Source organism: Orcinus orca, chromosome 9 (genome assembly GCF_937001465.1).
Source record: "Orcinus orca chromosome 9, mOrcOrc1.1, whole genome shotgun sequence".
NCBI lineage: Eukaryota > Metazoa > Chordata > Mammalia > Artiodactyla > Delphinidae > Orcinus > Orcinus orca.
In genome coordinates this window covers 1,696,465-1,715,030 of record NC_064567.1, presented here as the reverse complement: position 1 = coordinate 1,715,030, position 18,566 = coordinate 1,696,465, and the positions used below count along the sequence as shown (strand labels likewise).

Here is an 18,566-nt window from a genome sequence, read left to right as displayed (position 1 = left end):
CACAATAAAATAAATGAATTTTAAAGTGTATTTGGGAATCTAACATACACTATTCTGGTGTTCATGACACTGCTATTCTGTGGTACATAGCTAAAGCTTTACTTAGAGGACAGTAGTGTCAAATACATTTATTATTGAACAAGAAAGATGAAAGAATAATGAACCAACCATTCAAATCTTTAAATGTAGGAAGTAGAAAGTATAAAAATAAAATAAGTAATTTATTAGGATAAAAGTAAAACTGGTAAATGAAGCCAATAGCTGGTACTTTGGAGAAGAGAAACTATAAGATAAACAGCTCATCAGAGTTTAAAAAACATTAACAGTGAGGTGGATGGACCTAGAATCTGTCATACAGAGTGAAGTAAGCCAGAAAGAGAAAAACAAATACCGTGTGCTAACACATATACATGGAATCTAAAAAAAAGAAAAAATGGTTCTGATGAATGTAGGGGCAGGACAGGAATAAAGACGCAGATGTAGAGAATGGACTTGAGGACACGGGGAGGCGGAAGGGTAAGCTGGGACGAAGTGAGAGAGTGGCATTGACATATATACACTACCAAATGTAAAATAGATCGCTAGTGGGAAGCAGCCACATAGCACAGGGAGATCAGCTCGGTGCTTTGTGACCACCTAGAGGGGTGGGATAGGGAGGGTGGGAGGGAGAGGCAAGAGAGAGGGGAGATGGGGATATATGTATACGTACAGCTGATTCACTTTGTTATACAGCAGAAACTAACACAACATTGTAAACCAATTACACTCCAATAAAGCTGTTAAAAAAGAAAAAAAAGCTCTTCCAAAAAAAAAAAAAAAAACAGGTACAACTACGAGGTAAAGTCTCACCAGGGTTAAAACAAATTAGATAAAGCAGAATGCAGATACACAGAATGGGAGGCATAATCACATATGTGGAAATTATCTCTAAATTATAAAAGACTATTGTATACAACTTTGTGCTGTTAAATCTGAAAATATAATTGAAATTACCTCCTATAAAAATAGCAAACATAGAAAGAAATATAAAATATAAAAATGACTGAGAAAGGGGCTTCCCTGGTGGCGCAATGGTTATGAGTCCACCTGCCAATGCAGGGGACTCTGGTGGGTACGAGCCCTGGTCCGGGAAGATCCCCCATGCCTTGGAGCACCTAAGCCCGTGAGCCACAACTACTGAGCCTGCACTCTAGAGCCTGTGAGCCACAGCTACTGAAGCTCACACACCTAGAGCTCATGCTCCACAACAAGAGAAGCCACCACAATGAGAAGTCCATGCACCGCAACGAAGAGCAGCCCCTGCTCGCTGCAACTAGAGAAAGCCTGCGCGCAGCAATGAAGACCTAACGCAGCCAAAAATAAAATAAATAAATTTTAAGAAAATGACTGAGAAAAATGATATTAAAGCATCTCAATCTTTACTGAAAATATATTAAATTTAACAGCCATTCCTAATAATGACAGCGAACTAGAACTAAATGAAATTTCCTTGTCTCAATAAAGACTATATATCAGAAACTAAAAACACATTATTTTAGATAGTGAAACCCTAAAGATGCAAAACAGGTTACCCACAATCACACTTTGGCCATTCCTTGCCAATGCAATAATACAAGAAAACAAAAATACAATGTGTGTGCATTATATAATCCATATTTACTGTCTATACACATGGATTTTAAATCTATAAAATCATTTGAAAAATTATTAGAACTAAACCATTAGATGTTCAAATTCAAGATAAATATGCAATAATAATTGCATCCTGTATAGCAACAATAATCAGATATAAAATGCAATGGAAAAGGATCCCTTTCATAATAGTTAATACCTAAAAATAAACTTACAAGAAATATATAAATACTGATAAGGAAAAGGTTTTCTGAGGATGACATTGGCAATATGGCCAAGTAAGTTGTCCCTCACTTGTATTCCCCCTAACCAGCAACATAGCTTGGCATTCATCCACAGACAAAACTGCCTTAGTGGGAGCTGTGGGATCCAGCTCCATAAGCCAAGGGACCCGGGAGGAGTCTCACCCACCCAAGCGTCGGGTCACAGGCACACACACCTTGGTCCAGGCTGTGGACCCTGAAGTGGCCCTTGAACCTGCTCCAAGCTGCCCCAGCCCCTCTCGCCTGCAGCCTGGGTGCCCCTGGAGAGCACTGCCTTAGACAGTCACCTACCAACAAGAAAGCCTTTGTGGAAGCCCACGTTTCCAAAGGCAAAGTTCCAGCACACTGTTGGAACAACAAAAATAAAATACAAGTTTGGACACATTGGAGAGGGAAAGAATAGCCTGACTTTACCCACGTCACCCTCCCCCCAAGGAAGCACAGCTCAGGGCCAAGTGATTTCTCCCACAGGGGAAAATGAGGGCATGTGAGTAAGTGCCTGGCTTCCCCAGCCATGTGGGACACTGCCAAAGAGGCTCGTCTTTCCCTCACCCCATCCAGAGTACTGAATTATGAGCCACATGACTGGGGATGGAAAAGACTGGGGAAGCAGTAAATAGGACTCTCAGAGGACATTAAAGCGATATGGATCCTACCAACAGTGTTGAGGACTCCATCAAGAAGCCCCCTCAGGAGCCACTGGGGATGCCTCTCCTGTAGCTCCCTCTCCTGGCCCCAGCACTCCACATGCCTCGCCCACACCACGTGGCTGGCTCCCTGGGTGCACCCCTGATAGTGAGAGCCAGCTTTGGCAGATAGCTAGTGAGCATGTGCAGAAAGCCAGCCCGGGTCTGCAGGCAGGGAGGCACCACCGACTCGAGCTCCAGCCTCACCTTGGGAAAGCAAAGGAGGCTGTCAGCACCTAGCCCGATGTGTTGCAGGATTGAGAGGAGGCACACATGCTTGGAATTCTGCCACAGAGGGAGCAAGGAGCGTGGAGCAGGCATAGCCATAGACCGTCTGAGAAGCCTCAGTATCCCAGCAGGGCTGGTGGAAGGGATTTCTCTCCTGAAGCCAGTCAGTAACGACTGGGGGAGGTGACTGCTTCCTCAGATGCAAAGACAGCAACACAAGACTTCAAGGAACATGAAAATCAAGGAAATATGACAACACCAAAGGATCACACTAATCTTCCAATAACTGACCTCAAAGGCATGGAGATCTGTGATTTACGCGATAAAGAACTCAAAATAAATGTTTTGAGGAAGCTTGATGAGCTACAAGAAAATACAGAAAAACCACTCAACGAAATCAGGAAAACAATACAGGAACAAAATGAGAAGTTTAACAGAGGGACAGAAAAAATTAAAAAGAACCAAGCAAATTCTGGAGCTGAAGTATACAATGAATGAAATGGAAAATTCAGTAGAAAGCATCAACATTAGAATGGATCAACCAGAAGAATAAGCCTGTGAATTAGAAGACAAAACCTTTGAAATTATTCAGTAAGAGGAGAACAAAGAAAAAAGAAAGAAAAAGAGTGAAGAAAGCACATGTGATCTTTGGGATACAGCAGAAGAAACAATTTGTAAATTATTAGAGTCCCAGGAGAAGAGAGGGAGAAGGAGGCAGAAAGGATATAAAGAAATAATGGCTGAGAACTTCCCAGATGGGGGAGAGATTTAGATATCCAAGTGTATGAAGCTCATAGGTCACCAAACAAACTCAACTTAAAGAGATCTTCTCCAAGACACATTACAATAAAACTCAAAAATCAAAGACAAAGAGAGAATCTTAAAAGCAGCAAGAGACAATAAGCTTGTAACTAACTTAACAAGAAAATGCCCATAGGCTAACTGGATTTCTCAGCAGAAACCTCAGAAGATGCCCAAGTGCTAAAAGGAAAACACTGCCAACCAAGAATACTCTATCTGGCAAAGATGTCCTTCAGAAATGAAGGAGAGATTAAAGACTTTCACAGACAAACAAAAGCTGAGGGAGTTCATCACTAGACCTGCCTCACGAGAAACGCTGAAAGGAGTTTTTCAAGCTTAAAAGAAAGGATGCTAATTAGTAACATGAAAACATATGAATATATACATCACACTTGTAAAAGAAAGTACGTAGTCAAATTCAGAATATTCTAATATTGTAGTATTATGGTGTATTAACCACTTAACTCTCTTACAAAGGTTAAAGGACAAAAGTATTAAAAATAACTATAGCTACAATAATTTGTTAATGAATATACACTATAAAAAAGATGTAAATTGTGACATCAAAAACACAAAAGGGGGGAGTAAAAGGGTAAAGTTTTTGTATGCAATCAAAGTTATCAGTGTGAAATACACTTATACCTATACGATGTTTTATGTAAGCCTCATGGTAACCACAAAGCAAAACCCTACAGTAGGTACACTAAGATCAAGACAAAGCAAAACCCTACAGTAGATACACTAAGATCAAGACAAAGCAAAACCCTACAGTAGATACACTAAGATCAAGAGAAAGGATGAGTGTGTACCACTCTGGAAAGTCATCAATTCACAATGGAACGCAGCAAGTGAGGAAGAAAGGAACAAGGGAACTACAAAACAGCCAGAAGACAATAAGGTGTTATTAGTAAGTCCTCACCTATCAGTAATTACTCTTAATGCAAATGAATTAATTTCTCCAATCAAAAGGCATAGAATGACTGGACAGATAAAAAACAAAACTCATATGCTGCCGACAAGAGACTCACTCCACCATTAAGGGCACAAATAGGCTCAAAGTGCAGGGACAGAAAAAGATATTCTACTCACGTGGAACCCAAAAGAGAGCCGGGGTAGCTATGCTTCTGTTAGACAAAATGGACTTTAAAGCTGTATCAGACAGAAAAGGTCATTATATAATGATAAAGTGATTAATTCATCAAGAGGATATAACAAAAATTAACTCAAAATGCATTAAAGACTTAAACCTAAAGCCTGAAACCACAAAACTCCTAGAAGAAAGCACGGGGGCAGGGAATTCCCTGCCAGTACAGTGGTTAAGACTTCGCCTTCCAGTGCAGGGGACGTGGGTTCGATTCCTGGTCAGGGAACTAAGATCCCACACCACGGGGCAAATAAGCCCGCATGCCACAACTACTGAGCTCACACGCCTCAACGAGAGAGCCCGTGTGCCGCAAACTACAGAGCCCACGTGCTCTGGAGCCCTCGTGCCACAACTAGAGAGAAACTTGCGCACCACAACTAAGAGCCTCCGTGCTACAACTAAGACCCGATGCAGCCAAAAAAAGAAAAATAAATAAATGAAATTAAATAAATATTTAAAAAAAGAAAGAAAGCACAGGGGAAAATCTTGACAATGGTCTCGGCAATGATTTTTTGGATATAACACCAAAAACACAAGCAACAAAAGCAAAAATAAATAAAGGGGCTACATCAAACTTAATAGCTTCTGCATATCACTGGAAACAGTCTACAAAATGAAAAAAGACAACTTACAAATTGGGAGAAAATATTTGCAAATCATATATCTCATAAGGGGTTTTTATCCCAAATATATAAAGAACACATACAACTCAATAGCCAAAAAACCCAAATGTCTGATTAAAAAACTGGGCAGAGGAGGTGAATAGGCATTTTTCTGAAGACACAACAAATGGCCAACAGGTACATGAAAAAGGTCTTCAGTATCACTAATCATCAGGGAAATGCAAATCAACACCACAATGAGATATCACCTCACACCTCTTAGAATGACTGTCATCAAAAAGACAACAAATACCAAGTGTTGGTGATGTGGAGTAAAGGGAGCCCTCCTGCACTGTTGGTGGGAATGTAAATTGGTGCAGCCTCTATGGAGAACAGTATGGAGGTTCCTCAAAAAGTTAAAAGTAGGACTACCATATGACCCAGCAATTCCACTCCTGGGCATCTGTCCTTCCAAAGGAGATGAAACCAAGATCTCACAGAGATTTCTGCACTTCCCTGTTCATGGCAGCATTAGGCACAGCAGCCCAGACACGGAAACAACCTAAGTGTCAGTCAACAGATAAATGGATAAGAAGATGTGGTACATCTACAATGGAATTCAGCCGAGAGAAAGAAAGAAATCCTACCATTTGCAACAACGTGAATGAACCTTGAGGACGTTATGCTAAATGAAATAAATCAGGCAGAGAAAGACAAATATGGTATGATTCCGCTTATGTGTAGAATCTAAAAAAGTCGAACTCAAAGAAACAGAGCAGATGGTGGTGGCCAGGGGCTTGGGGAGAGGGGTGGGGGGAATGGGGAGATGCCGGTCAGAGAGCAAGCTTCCAGTTAGGAGATGTTCTAATGCACAGTATGGTGACTACAGTTAACAGTATGGTATTATAGCCTTGAAAGTTGCCAAGAGATCTGAAACGTTCTCACCACAAAAAAGAAATGGTAACTGTGTGAGATGATGGGGGTGTTAACTAACCTTCCGGTGGTCATCATTTCCCAACATATAAATGCATCAAGTCATCACACTGTACACCTTAAACTTACACCATGTTGTACATCAGTTATATCCCAATAAGGCTGTAATGAGGTAGAACATCCTTGTTAAATATCAAAATATATATAAAATTTTGGTAACTAAGATTCTTGTGAAATGTTAGATGAACAGGTGATGAACCAGCAGAAAGTCACCCACCTCAGTGCACAGGGATTCTAAGTCTACAGTAAAGGACACATATGAGATCAGTGAAGAAAAAGATTGAGAAAATCAATTAATTTATGCATTCATGTGAAGGAGAAAAATAGACATTACTTCATACCTTATCCTCAAAAAAGTTCCACATGGATTAATTATGTAAATACTTTTTAAGTGAATAAATAAAATTAATAGAATACAACATAGATGTCATACTGGGCACTGAGCTCTGCCCGCACTCTGGCAGGGGGAACGGCCTGGTGACCCCAGTGTGAGGTAGAAGCTTCGACGCTGACGCTGCAGGTGGAGCGAGGGGTCAGCGGCCCCCACCTCGCCAGGCCGCTGTGCAGAAAAGCACTGGACACACTGACGGTCGACAAGGCAAAGTGACCACCTTCACTTGGATTTTTAGTAACAGTGGAGCATTGGCTTATACATACATTAAGACACATATATTCTTTAGGGGTTTCGGCTATTTTCTTGTGGTTTTTAAAAGATGTAATCCTGTGAGTAGAATAAGTATTTCACAGTGCAATACTAGAACAGCCTGATGACAAAGAATGTTAGACATGAAACAACCATGCACCCTGAGTTAGTAAAGAAAGAAATCATCATCCAGAGGTGCCTTTAGGAAAGACTTTTATCTTAGTTTAATAGTGTACCCCATTTTACAAAAGAATTAAATAGCATTTTTCTAATGATAGAAACTGAATTTATTCAGTTCATCAAGGAACAAACGTGTGTTTCAGTAAAAAAATAAGTTTGAACTGATCATTTTCCTTTAAATACCTGTAAAAATACTTTAACTTAAGCTTGTCAGTATAATGAGGCTTTAAAGTCTAGAAATCACAGGTGAAGATATTTAAAATAAAAATATAACTCTTGGCCCTGGATTCTCATTATATTCATCTTTACAGTTTTTCAGAGCTAAACATGTACCCTGAAGCCCAGCCTCAGAAGAATTGGGGTCTGTAGGTTTCCTAGTAATAGATGCAGTGAAAGATAAATTCCAAAGCCAAAGTGAACAGTGAGTTCATCAAGGCTCCTTGGGGCGGGAGACTAGCTCTGTGACAGGGACATTCCAGGAGTGCCAGGTTTCCTGCACAGGCCTGCCTTTCAGCTCTGCAGTTTGACACCCGTGTCTTCACCCCGTCACCCTCCTCACAACCTAAATGTGCACAGAACTTTAGATCAGTGTACTATGAGGGATCCAGTGTTTGAGTTTTAGAAATCGGAGCGTTTACAAAGCAAAATGTGCAGTGACCACAGGATCAGATATGGTAAAATTCTTCGTTACCTGTGGAACAACAGTTCTTGAATCTGGGGTGTCATGCAACCACCAGCCACATTTCTAAGCTGTATCTCCGTACTCACCACTGGTGACAGTTACAGTAATGCAAATTCGTCTTATGTTTAGTCTACACAATTGAAATTGCAAATTTCATGTGATACATCCCGCTGCCCAAGGCAGATAGATAAATGTCGGGTCTACCACCTCATTGGTCAGTGAGACCAAGACACTGCAGCAGCTTCTGCCTTCTCCCCCAGCAGCCTGCTGCAATTCTGTACTCCAGTGGTCTCCAGACCTTTGGAGTCTACCGATGGTCAAAGAGAGACTCGGGGCTCCAACAAGGTCACTGCCAACTTTCAAAACCTTTCTATTTTGCCAAGTAAGAGTTAAAACCAAGCATCATACACCATCAGAATCATCTCATAAAAGGAGGACTATTTTTCAACACCAGAAAAGTTGGAAATACTTGACCACACACTAAAGGATATGCCTTTACACTGAACCATTTAGCTTTAAGAAATTTCACTCCACTGAATTCACTTATTTTCTTTTCTGGCAGATGGGTGAAAACTTCTTTGTCATACTTGGGAACCACTGGTTTAATTACCTTCAGGGAAAAGAAGTCTAATCAACAGAAAAGAAAGGCAAAGAGGGATAATAATGTGATATTTTTAGGCACAATGAATGAGGAAGTGCTTGTTTCCTTTAAAGTTTCAAGATCTCACCAAGATGGATATGTTTTTAATACTCTAGATTAGATTAGCTCAGGCCATTCTATTTTTATAAATTAATCTATCTTACTTGCAAAAGAACTGTGGCCTTGCATTTTCACTCTTCTGTTGCAGAGGGGATTAATGAAGTCTTTTCTTACCTTAGTCTTCCTGCATCTACTGGGTCTTAACTAATTAGTAGAATACAGAGGTCATCTTTCTACAAATAGTCATGCTTCCATATGCTGAGGATTTCTCTCCGCAGATCTGCCTTGCTCTGAAATATCACTGGCACATTCCTAACAAGACTGAAACAGAGCAAAGTGAAGTTGTGTCACACTGTAGGTTCTTTTAAATAGATGGCAGTCCCGTGGTAAGAACTGTGCGGGTCAAATGTTGCGTTTTGTACCCACAAGTAAGTGTCAGAAAGTAACCTTGAGTCAGCAGCGCCTTTGTCATGGAGGGCGCTGGGGCCCGTAGGGATGATCCAGGAGGCCTGGTGCGCTCTTGCGTCGTCTGGTGAACTCAGATCAAAGCCGCCTGGAGAGGTCACTAGAGCTGCTGTGCTCATACCTGTCACCAGTGTGTACAGAAAGCCCAAGTGTTGCCCAGAATGCAGTGGTTGGTCCTTGAATGCCTTTGATCCTTATCTAGAAATTCTGCTAGCATATGTCATATAATTGAGGTATGGCCTTTTATTGCTGCAATTAAAACTTTTGAAATGCATTATGCTATCTCAACCCAAGCTAAAAGTCCTGACCATTGTTTAAAAAGTGAGGTTAGGGATTTGTCAGATGCTGTGGTTGACTTTAGGGGCTGCCGCTCCCACACCCTCCCGCAAGAGATTTCTCTTACTTTTTTTCATTTACATCTCGCCAAACAGCATAATGGTCTTAAAGTTTGTTTAGTCCTTTGGCTTCCTTTATCACATAGAGATGGCAAACATTCTGTTGCTAACTTGAAGTGGCTCCAAGCAGCAAGACGGGGAGGATATTAAACCAGTAAAAGCTTATCAACTGATTCATTGATATGCTGTAAATTCCAGGCTTTTCACTTGGCTTTTGAGGGCGGCCGTAAGTCAACACATTAGTAAGCAATTGCTGACATCAAGATGGATGCTGAGAGGGGCCTCCTGGGCAGACAGAGTTCACCTGGGCACTTTTGTTAGGATATTTTTTTTACTGTTTAGCCAGGATGTACTTGTAAATGACCAGTAATTGCTTTATATATCAATAACCTGAATTTGTAATTTCTTAATTTATCAAATATCTGAAATGTGAGACTTAAAAAGAAAAATATAAGAAGATACTCATTTTTTTAATTGAAAAATGTATGTATTTTGTCCATAGAATTAATATTAACCCCTAGTTTGAAAACTAGACCTCGATCGTCTTTGCATGTGTGGTGCTTGCCTTTTCAATCAGGGAAGGCCTCTGACCCGTGTGACAGTGAGGCAGTAAACAGGAGAAGAAGGATGCTAATCACACAGGAATTCGACATTTAAGAAATATTTCATAATAGCTACACTTAGGACACTGCTCTGACCTGGCCACGATAGGTAGTCCGTAAATATATAATGATTTAAGTTTTTAAAATATTACCCTTGCTAACTTTCCAATACTTGAAGCACAAGAATAAAGACAGTCACATCAGTTCACTTTTAGAAATTTGCCATAAATATAAACTGAAGGATTTTCGGTATGTTTATTAACAAGCTAACGTCAATGTTATAATTAGAAGCCAAACGTTGATGCCTCACTGAATCTCGACACGGCAGGTTCCTTCAGCATCATTCCACGCAGACACTGTCCTTTTTTTTAATCCCCACAAAGGAACTTGTACTGCAGTCCTTTAGAATATGCACATTAGGGCATGTATGTGTCTCCATTTCTAATCTATTGCAAACTTAAAGTCGACATTTTTTATTGAACGCTAAGGGCCTCGCCAAGATGAATCTAAGGAACGAGGAGATAAGAAATACACACAGGAAAAAGGTATGAGCATCCAGCCGGTGACAAGTGTCAAGCGAAGGGGCCAAAAGTGCTCTCTGGGCGTCCGGAGAGAGCGCACGTCCAGCCCAGGCGCGGGGGACGCACGGCCGTGCAGAGGTCGCAGAGACGGAGGAGCATGACGGTCATTCGTGGGCTGAGTGAGTCTGGCCAGACCGGAAGATCCCTACGGCAAAGTAGTGCCTTTCCTGAGGAGAGGCGGGGGCGAGGCTGGGGAGAAGCTGGCATCAGCGATGGAGGGCGAGGTGGGGACGGCAGTGTCCCCTGCAGGCGGTGAGGGTGAGGGAGCAGCTGGGGGCGCCTGGCCTACGCCTGCCCGCTCCTCCTCTGCCCCTGCACCTCGCTGTCAGACCCTCTCTTCCGCACCCTCTCCCGGCCCCACCCCGCCTTCCTGCTGGGTTGGGCGCCCTGTCGTTAAAGGAACAAGATGTGCCCCAGCCCGGCCCGGCCCAGGCTCCTCTGGGACCCATCTATGCTTTCTATCCCTCACCCTGCCACAGCTAAACGGCAGGGTAAAGGCAAAATTACTTAGCTTAGGTTGAATAACCTGCATTTTAAGTCTTTAACCACCACTGCATATAAAGGGGATTGTTATTTTTCTCATTTACGACATGCTTTCCATTTAAGCCGAGGAAGAAAGCATGGTCGTTAACGAGTGTGAAAGTGATGCCAGGTGTGGCGGACAGGAAACTACAAACGAGCACACCTGCGTCCGGCACTGACCCTGCACCTCGCCCGTTCAGAACGTGGTTCCAGGTGGGGAGCGGCTGTTTTCAAGCGGCCTCTGCAGACCCGAGCATCGCCCCGGAGCCCCTGCCTGCTTCCCCACCAGACTCACGGCCTCCTCTGGGTGCGCCCCACCTTCCTGGAGGGAAAGAGGCAGGAAACACTCTTTGACAACGGTATCAGTTTCAACCAGCCGTGTCATGGAGAAACCCCGAAGAGACGAAGGGGCAGGGAGCAGACTAAGGTCGGAGGCCAGCGTGGCTGGCCGGGCGCATTAAGACCCGCCCTCCACAGAGGCACCAGCTGCATCTGCGAAACTGACGAGCCCGTTTCTTCAGCAAGTGTTTCTGCTGTGTCCCCCGTAACTGGCATACAGAGCGACCCACAGACAAACAGAGGCGGGAACCCGGGGACCCAGGGAGAATTCTGCACGGTGGGCCAGCGTTGAGCGCAGCACTCCCAGCGCCTGAGCTGACAGTGAGAAGGAATGGAGGCGGCCTGCAGCGCAGGGAGGCGACATCAGGGACTGTCCCCACTGGGGCCACGTGGGACCCAGCGGCGTGCACACCAGCTCCAACTCAAGCCGTGAGAACTCACTTAACGTGTAGGAAGAGCACCACCGAGATACCTCGCCACACACGTGACATTAACATATATATACAGAGAGGGATATATAAATACTCGTGGCCTCCACATTTACTCCGTTGCTCTCTTAAGTGACCTTTGAAAGCTCACGGGGACACCTCACACTTGGGAGTTGGGTGGTTACGTCTCCAGGAATGATGACTAAAGCTGTGTTAAATAACTTTGACTCAAAAATTAATCGGGAAACTTCTATGATGGCAGTTCTCAAGCATGAGTGAGCATCAGAACCCCGTGGGGGTTGTTAAACCACAGACGGCTGCTTCCTACCTGCAGGTTCTGACCCAGGAGGGCTGGGCTGGCCCGGGAGTTGGCATTGCTAACAAGTTACCAGGTGATGCAGATGCTGCGGGTCCAGGGACCTCACCTGAGAAGAAGCATTGCGATCCTTTCACACCAACCTGTCTGCTCCAAGTAGCACTTCTGTTCAGAACTAATTTGAGAACATACCTCACAATCTGAGACACTCTGGAACAGAACGTGATCCTTTCTATTCTGAGGTATAATTTTGGAGGAAGAAAAGACCTTACCTTACAGGTCTAAATGGGAAATATCTCACACTTCAAGAAAACCCAATTTACAGAAAACGTGAGTTATAAAACATTAATTGGAAGGCAGCTGTATGCATTTCCAAGTAATTCTTCCTTTTATAAAGTATAGGGAACTCTTCTACTTTCAATAATTTATTTGGAGATTATCAGGTATTTGAAAGGCTGACGAACAGAGAAAATGAAACACTGCCAGCTGGAGCCCATAAGCTAGGGTCCAGCTGCCAGGCAAGTGTAATTAGAATCAGCAAGAAACAGAACTGGATTCATAGATGGAAAAGCTTCTTCCTCCAAACCTCCAAGTATGGCTGAAAATCAACTGCATGCAAAACCCCAAAACACAGGTGCCTGGATTCAAAGCCCGTGGGCCGCCTGCCGTGTTACAGCACGGCCTTTCCCTGAAACCCAGCACGCATCCTGGTTAACACCCAGGGACCAAGGCTGGTCAGGCTCACTCACCACAGCTGCTGCCCGCTGCCCGCGCAGGCTCGAGTCTTCTTGCAGGACAGATGGGAATTGGAAGGGAACACCAGGTCCGTGAAGGCAACTTCTAATGGAGGTGACTTACACAGACATGGCATCCCACCAGGTTATCCACATAAAAACAAATGAACAGACAAACCGCGCACACGGGATGTCCAGTAGAGTAGGATACTTGAAATGGGAAAGTCCCCCACGTCCATGGAGAACACGTTCCACGCATCACGCTCCTAAATGACTGCGAGGTTCGATGGGCTGAGTTCCTTTCATCCTGCCCAGTTCCGTGAAAGAGCCACAATCTCTCAACCAGGACACTGCTAATTGCTGAAACAAATAAACCCCTAATTTCAGCGACTGAAAATAGAAGCTTCAGTGACCTGAGTCACAGCGTGCCACCCTGTGAGACACAGATACTGTCCCCCCACCATCCTTTTGCCCTACCATCCCCTGGGCCTCAGAGACCTGTGTGTCCAGCCCAGAGACCCCATTCCCATTGGAAACGCTGTGTCACGTGGCCCCACCTAGCACAGGGGGAATGGGGAATGTGGTTTCTGGATGGGACGCCAACTTCTGCAGACTGCTCTGTGCTGGGGAAGGACGAGCAAGACAGCCATCAGGTGACAGCCACCACTGCCACACCCTTTAAACAACAGATCACCCCTACCACTTACATCAGTCTTCAAACGTTTAACAAAGGAGCTATCGGAGTGGCCCTGGCTTGGCTACCTCTCCGTGCCCAGACATGACGGTCACTCCTTTCTAGTGTATGTCTTTCTGAGCCACCAGGCCACGCTGTCCAGTGCAGGGAGCCACAAGCCACCTGTGGCCGTCCAGTCCAGATGGAGATGGGATGCGCGTGCACAACACGCTCGGATTTCAAAGCCTTTCAGGAAGGAAAGAATATAAAGATCTCAGTAGCTTATTCAACTGATACATTTTGAAGTGATAAATATTTTGGATACGTTGGGTTACGTAAAATATTAAATTTAATTCTACCTATTTAGAAACTTTTCTTAATGTGGCTCCTATAAATTTTAAGATTAGACATGGCTCACGTGACATTTCTTGCGGACGGTGTTGATCTAGACTAGCTGGTGAAGTCTTACATTTTAGAAAGTTCTAAAAACAATTATACTAAAAGGGTTTTTTCCAAGTATATCATACAGCACTTTGAGAAGACCAGGGAGAGAAAAAAAATAAGACCAAATACATCCCTATCCCCAAATCTCTTTAATAAAAACCATTTACTCCTGTGCCCCAGCTGTTCACAGGCCTTTTTCTTTTAACTTTTTATTGGAGTATAGTTGATTTACAACGTTGTGTTAGTTTCAGGTGTAAAGCAAAGTGAATCAGTTATACATATACATATATCCACTCTTTTTTACGTTCTTTTCCCATATGGGTCATTACAGAGTACTGAGTAGAGTTCCCTGTGCTATACAGTAGGTCCTTATTACCTATTTTATATATAGTAGTGTGTATATGTCAATCCCAGTCTTCCAATTTATCCCTCTCCCCTCACCCCCTGGTAACCATAAGTTTGTTTTCTAAATCTGTGACTCTATTTCCGTTTTGTAGATAAATTCATACTGAGTGAAGTAAGTCAGGCAGAGAAAGACAAATATCATATGATAGCGCTTGTATGTGGACTTAAAAAGAAAAGGGAGGGGGTACAAATGAACTTGCCCAGTCTTTTCTCATAAGATTCCCTCAACAGCGAACGTAACTTGCCCAAGGTCACTCAGCTAGTAACTGAGAATCTGGATTTGAACCCACAGTGATAATCCAGGTCTTTACAATGTAACTGAAATCCATGAAACTCTTTTTCCTTCCCAGCCCATCTAAGGAGGCCAACTTCTGGAATCTTGAAGCCCTTTGGAATCACAATATCACTCACCTATCTAGGCATCCCTGCTAATGTGTATGTTCCTGAAAAATCATGCAGGACTTATGGGAAAATGGGCAAGCCATCTAAAACCTGCGCAACTGTAACCAAAACACTAACAAAAACCCTAAAAAGTTTAAGACGTTAAATTTCTAATAAACCAATAACTATACGACCTTGTCTTTTTAAAAAAGGAGTGGATGGCATCTTGATGGAAGGGTATACACAGAAGACTTAAGGATTCCTAATTTGGGAGATTACAATTCACAGAGATCAGAGAGACTCACACAGTAAATATTTCCAAAGGCCAGACTGAGTCCAGAGTAGGGAGGCTGGAGGCTATCACTGTTTCACTACTTTGCAGTGAGCAACTGTTACCACTTAACGGACCAAAAATGCACACACTTTGGTCCATCTGGGGGAAGTCACACGAGTCCACGTACCTCCCACGTGATCTAGGCATGTTGCATTTTACGAATCACAGGTGAGGGAACTTGCACTGCAAATGCGTGCATTCATCCTGGCAATTCTGGTTTGCTGCCATCAGGAGGCAACAGCATGCCACAGCCAACAACTCACTCATTTGTCCTGAGATCACTGTGCTTTTCTAAATCTTTTTGTATCAAAATATAGACTTTTATAAAAGGACTGAGCTTGGCGGAACATTAGAGACTGTATTTAAGGCTAATACTTCTAAAGCAGAACAAAAGTTTGAGATAAAATGTAACACGCCGTCTCCATATTTACGCTAGCAGTGAAAACAGGATTTTAAGGTAAATCCTAAAGGTGTGTTCTGTAGCAAGGGGACATACAATTGTCCATAAACTGATTAACTCAGCTTATTTTTTAAGGTCCTTAGGCAAGGGGTGGGGTTCAAAATTATGATTTTAGAGCTTGGTGAGAAAAGCAGAATTGAGTAACCGGTTTGAAAGAAAGAGATAATCTTTCTCTTGGAAAGATTACTTTCTAAATGTTTTTTAAAAAACATATTTTAAAACGTTCACACTAAAATGATCACTCACAATCTGCAACCACAGGGGAAGATGCTGTGGAGCAAGGGGAAGCGAAGCAGCTCTCATTAGCGATGGCCTGGTGGCGGCCCCAGGAAAGCGGCACTGTGCAGTGGCCATCCCTGTGAAGACTAGAGTAACTGGTACCAGACCAGGATGGCCTTGTGACTACTTGCGCAAAATTCTAATCCCTTCTCCTCTCAACTTCTCATCAATGTATTCCCTGCTAACAAGCAAGGCTTACAACCAGGTGCCCCGTTCTGGTAAAATCTCTGCACCAATTCTCTGGACTTGGAGTGATTAAGGAAATCGCCGTGTGTCTATTTCCCCAAGAAATACTATTCAGAGGCAGGGCCTTAGGGAAATTAGCAGGAAGGGTGGTCGGGACTCAAGAAGGGGCTTCCCTTCAACCTACCTCCAGAACTTCTCACTGCCTGTGAGTAAGTGTGCCCCCGCCGTGTCCCCAGTTCACAGAAATCAGCCACCGCCTGCTGTGCTCTTACCACACGGACATAGACGAGCTCTTCTCAGAGATCGACCGCTGCCTGGCCCTCAACCGCAGCGTGCTGCAGCAGCTGGAGTACACATGTGGCCACGAGCTCACGGAAGAGGACTGGGGGAAGATCCAGACACAGGTAGGCTGTGCCCAGGACAGGACTGCCAGCGGCTCTGCAGTGCTGCTTGTGGGGGGACCCACCAGGAGGGGGGGGGCCCGGCCTGTGCCCACAGCACGTGGGGCCCCAGGACCTTCACCACCCACTCTGGGGTGAGCGCCAAGGCCCTTGAGTGTGAAATTCCGCTTTGATGATGGCATTTTGTGAAAGCGCCGAGGGAAAAGGCCTCCCCACATGCTCCTCCCCCGCCCCCCGGAGCTTCCCCGCAGGTCCCAGCCTGCCCTCCTCTTGCATCTGTAGGAGCCGTGAAAGAACGACACTCCAAATCCCACAGAGGAAACACTTGCTTAGAAAATCACAGAAAGAGGAAAATGTATAAAGAAGTTTAGCAGCTACAGAGTATCAAGAATTTTGAAAAAGACTACTCTTCCTTGCCTAATTAAAAGAAAATCTATATTATTAATGTTCAGCATTTTATAAACTATTTGTGTTTCAAAATGGGTTATCCCAGGTGGGTTTCTACCCTTTCCATTTTTCGTAAGACTAGCAGAGTACGTATATAATGAATGCCATTTTAACACAGAATGAAGTGTCTTCAGTTTTAGAAGATCCACGTCTGTCAGTATACAGCTCTCACTCAAATTTCCGGAACTTCCTATCATGATGAAACTAACAACCTGCGTGACCAACTCCCGCGTCCTTCTGTGTTGCAGGCCCTGCTGCGGACAGCCCCGAGCGCTCGTCTGCCTCAGCCCGCTCTCCGTGGGCAGCCAGGCTCACCCGGCGCCCTCGTCACGGCACACGGTCCTCCTGTCCTGCTCACACGTGTTTCACCACACGTGTCTCCTTGCTCTGGAGGAGTTCTCCTTGGGGGACAGTTCTCCCTTCCACGTGTGTCCTCTCTGCCGCTCTTGCTATCCAAAGAAAATCCTTGAATGTTGAATTCACAGGAATAAAATTATATAATTCGGGGGGAAAGGTTTACCTTAATTTTGGTGGTTGTACTTAGGAAAGCTAACGATATTTTAAAAGCTGACAACCCATCCAATTTTAGTCTTTATAAAAAGAAAACTTCAGATTCATGAGTTTAATCAGTTGAAGTAAGTGAGGCACGGACTAAAACCTTCTGTCTCAGAGGTTCTGTAATTTGCTGATTTGCTCTGCGTCTAGTGGGCCAGCTGGAATTGCTCGTAACGGTAAAGGGACTCCCTTCTGACACAGTAGCCTGGCTCACTGGCCCATTCCCACAGCGGTTCTGATTGGCCCGCAGGGGGGCTGCCGGTAGGGTTACAATACTCTGTCTTCCCAGGCCTGGCCCCTGCGGCTGGGTACTTACCTACAGCTAGTGTCGACCAGAAGCTAGTAACCTAAAGGTCCTCTGCCGCTCCTAACTCTTGCTTTACTGTTGTACTTCAGCACTTTGAATATATAAACCCAAGATATGAAAATAAAATATCCAGTGGTTTCAACATGAGAAAATAGTAAATCACATAGTAATGACTTAGAGCCACATACACTGTTTTAGTTCATACGTGAAGAAATCCACGAAATCTTCCTGGGAGCCTGGTCACTTACAAGAATGAAGCGCAGCTGTGATGGTGAGGTGCCCCAGCTGCTGGAACAGATGAGGCCCAAGCCTCAGGGACGGACAAAGCGGCCTGTTCTTTTGAACCGCAGCCCTTCGGCAGCGGGTGAGGGCTGAGGGGCTTCTCTAAGTGGACCCTGGCTCGTGGCCCGTGGCTTGTGGCTCTGCCCGGGCTCCCCAGTGACTCTCCCATGTGCTGAGGCAGAGACGTTTGTGGCCACGCCGGGGCACCTGGCACACAAGACTGCAGCCACAGCTAACTGCAGGCAAGGAGACAGGAAGCCCGGCCTGGGAGGAAAAAGACAGACAGGTTGCCAAGGCCAGGAGCAGGCCTGCCAAGGGTGCAGAACAGCCCCAGTGTCGTGTGGGAGGAAATACTAAATGTATGTTCCTATTTATTTTTTACCCCATCCTTTTAAAACACTCATCTGATATGTTTTACTTATATATAGCCATACACATGTACGTCACTTAAATGAGTAAATCCACATATACTGGCG

General features: G+C 44.2%; 1 protein-coding gene across 1 annotated transcript in view; it reads left to right on the top strand.

Annotated features, from left to right (window-relative positions):
* Nucleotides 1-17,423, top strand: part of RNF32 (ring finger protein 32) — a 38,989-nt gene extending 21,566 nt beyond the window's left edge. Inside the window, exons 8-9 of the mRNA XM_049715057.1 lie at nt 16,335-16,526; nt 17,211-17,423. Coding sequence (XP_049571014.1) covers nt 16,335-16,526; nt 17,211-17,423 — 405 coding nt within the window. The remainder of the gene's footprint in view (nt 1-16,334; nt 16,527-17,210) is intronic.
* The last annotated feature ends 1,143 nt before the right edge of the window (nt 17,424-18,566 follow it).